Source organism: Trachemys scripta, chromosome 3 (genome assembly GCF_013100865.1).
Source record: "Trachemys scripta elegans isolate TJP31775 chromosome 3, CAS_Tse_1.0, whole genome shotgun sequence".
NCBI lineage: Eukaryota > Metazoa > Chordata > Testudines > Emydidae > Trachemys > Trachemys scripta.
Window position 1 is genome coordinate 59,838,183 of NC_048300.1, and position 2,283 is coordinate 59,840,465.

Genomic DNA, 2,283 nt, shown 5'->3' on the forward strand with positions numbered 1-2,283 from the left:
CCCCCCCCCCCCCCCCCGCTCATCCCCCCCCCCCCCCCTTCCCCCCCGCTCATCACCTCCCCGCCCCCTTCCCCTGCCCTACAGGCCCCCAACCCCCGCTCATCACCTCCCCGCCCTCTTCCCCCCGCTCATCACCTCCCCACCCCCCGCCTCACCTCGCTGCCGCTCTCCAGCAGGAGCCACTGGCCGCTCATCCCCACTCGCCTGAGGCACCAGGTCCGGCCGGAGCCCCCCGCGGGCGAGGGGCCGCCGCGCTCCGCCATCCCGCCTGCACCGTCCGGCCTTGGCAGCAGGCAGGAGCAATCGCTAAAGGGGACGATGGCACCATCCAACTCCGGGCGGCAGGACGCTCGCTTGCCTCCGTCACCCACAACAAAGATGGCACCAAACCCACAGCGCCTGCGCGAGCGCAGCAGCCCAGTCAATCGATACCAGAGCCGTAACTCTAAGGGGCAGGCTCTATTCTGCGCGTGCTCAGGACTCACACCGGCTGCCACCGCCTTCAGCGGCAAGCCCATCCCGACCATCTATTGCTCTGTGCTCCAGTCCCCCAGCCCGGGGACTGTTGTTGCAGGCTGCTGCATAGACTCAAGTTAGGGCCAGTTACTGCTCCCATAGGTTGCAGGCAGGGGTCAGTGCCAAAGCTACCCAGGCCTGGCTCCTGACATGTCATGCTCCCCAGGATACGGGATTTGGGATCCAAATCCCAACCCTACAGTGCTCACCCTCTTGGGCATGATGCCAACGAACTGAGCTGGAGGAAACCAGCAGATCTCCAACCCCCATTGTGTGTTTATGAGAGGAAGCTGCATGGCTCTCTCCCCCGTGGCCACCACTGCTCTGTCATATGTACCCAGCGTGCTGACCCAAGCCCAGCAGAATAGGCCCACGGACTGTACTGGCAGTACTGTAAACTCAGGTGAAAGCTTCACATGTGAAAGCCTAATCACCCCTTGCACAGAGGGTTGTCAGTACACAAACAACCTGAAGAACGATACAGAGGTCAAACATTCTCTGATCTTTTCAATTTATGGGACTCAGAGGAATTACCTGTAACATAGTAGGTATACAAGTTTGACACAGAAGCATGATTTTTTCCAGGTTGTAATCTTCCTTTATTTGCTGTTGCCAACTCTCGTGATTTTATCATAACTGTCACAAAATTTTGGTGTCTTTCTGAAAATGTCAGCTCTTGGAAGCAAGGAATTAATTGAGAATCTCACCTTTCGTTTAAAAAAAAAAAGTTTCTGTACTAGTCCAAAAAAAAAAAAGCTTGAAAACAAGGCCTGAAGGTATCCTGAAGTCTCCAAGAACCAAAAGGCAAAGAAAAAGACACCAACTTTTTTTTTTTTTAAATATCATGATTTTTGTGGGCCTGATTCATGACTTGCATACTCAGGGTTAGCAATACTGATTATTATTGAACATTGGAGATGTGGAAAGCATTGTCCAAAACAAAAGAAACCTGGGCCCCAGCATGCTGAAGTTAATAAATATATGATGCACACGGTCCCAAATCAGTGGAACTGAACAACAGGCTAGAGGAAAAGTAAAACTGATAGGCCAGTCAGAGAGGAGGCAGGTGGACAATGCTCAAGAGTCCAGTTTCATCAGAGAGAGAAACTAGGGTTGCTAACCCTCCCAGTTTCACTGAGTCTCTCCCAGAATCAGGCCCTATCTCCCAGAGGCTACTGACACCAAACCAGGAGATTTTAGACCGCTAAAAGTCCGGCAGCGTAGCGGGGCTAAGGCAGGCTCCCTGCCTGCCCTGGCCCCGCACCACTCCCGGAAGTGGCCAGCACATACTGAGGCCCCTGGTGGGAGACGGGGGGGGTCTCTGTGCGCTGCCCGTGCCCTCAGCACCAACTCCACAGCTCTCATTGGCCGGGAACTCTGTGCGGGAGCAGCACCTGTGGTTTGTGCGCTTACACAGTTGGCAAACCTAAGGGGAACTGTCACTGAAGACAAAAAGGAAATGGGCCAGTAACTAGGGTTTATGTAACACTCCACCCCCGCCACCAACCTCCCCAGAAAAGCCACCTGTGCTCCAGACTGTTACTTGGCCACCAGCTGGTGCAAGCCGAGCTCGCGCCCCCCCTCCGGAGCGGCCGGGTGCATCGGTGCCACGTGCTCGGAGGCCGCTTCAGGTAGGCCTGTAAAAGGCGCAGAGCATGCTGGGAGGATGAGTTCCGCACACTCCCTGCGGCTTCCCAATCCCATCAGCCCCTGCGGTACGGCGGTCTCTCTTGCTGCCGCCTCTCTCGTTGAATAGTTTCCCTCTGA

General features: G+C 55.5%; 1 protein-coding gene across 8 annotated transcripts in view; it reads right to left on the bottom strand.

The window, feature by feature from the left end:
* Positions 1-2,149, bottom strand: part of RNF8 (ring finger protein 8) — a 33,093-nt gene extending 30,944 nt beyond the window's left edge. For 5 of the 8 annotated variants that reach the window (XR_004645030.1, XR_004645031.1, XM_034764830.1 and 2 more), the window contains exon 1: positions 156-372. Coding sequence is in view for 5 of the 8 variants with exons in the window: in XM_034764830.1 (XP_034620721.1) it covers positions 156-263 (108 nt within the window). In the remaining 3 variants the exon portion in view is untranslated. Of the gene's footprint in view, positions 1-155; positions 528-2,040 lie in introns of those variants that run through there. The other 3 variants (XM_034764832.1, XM_034764825.1, XM_034764831.1) reach the window with 3 other exon arrangements.
* Between the last annotated feature and the right edge of the window lie 134 nt (positions 2,150-2,283).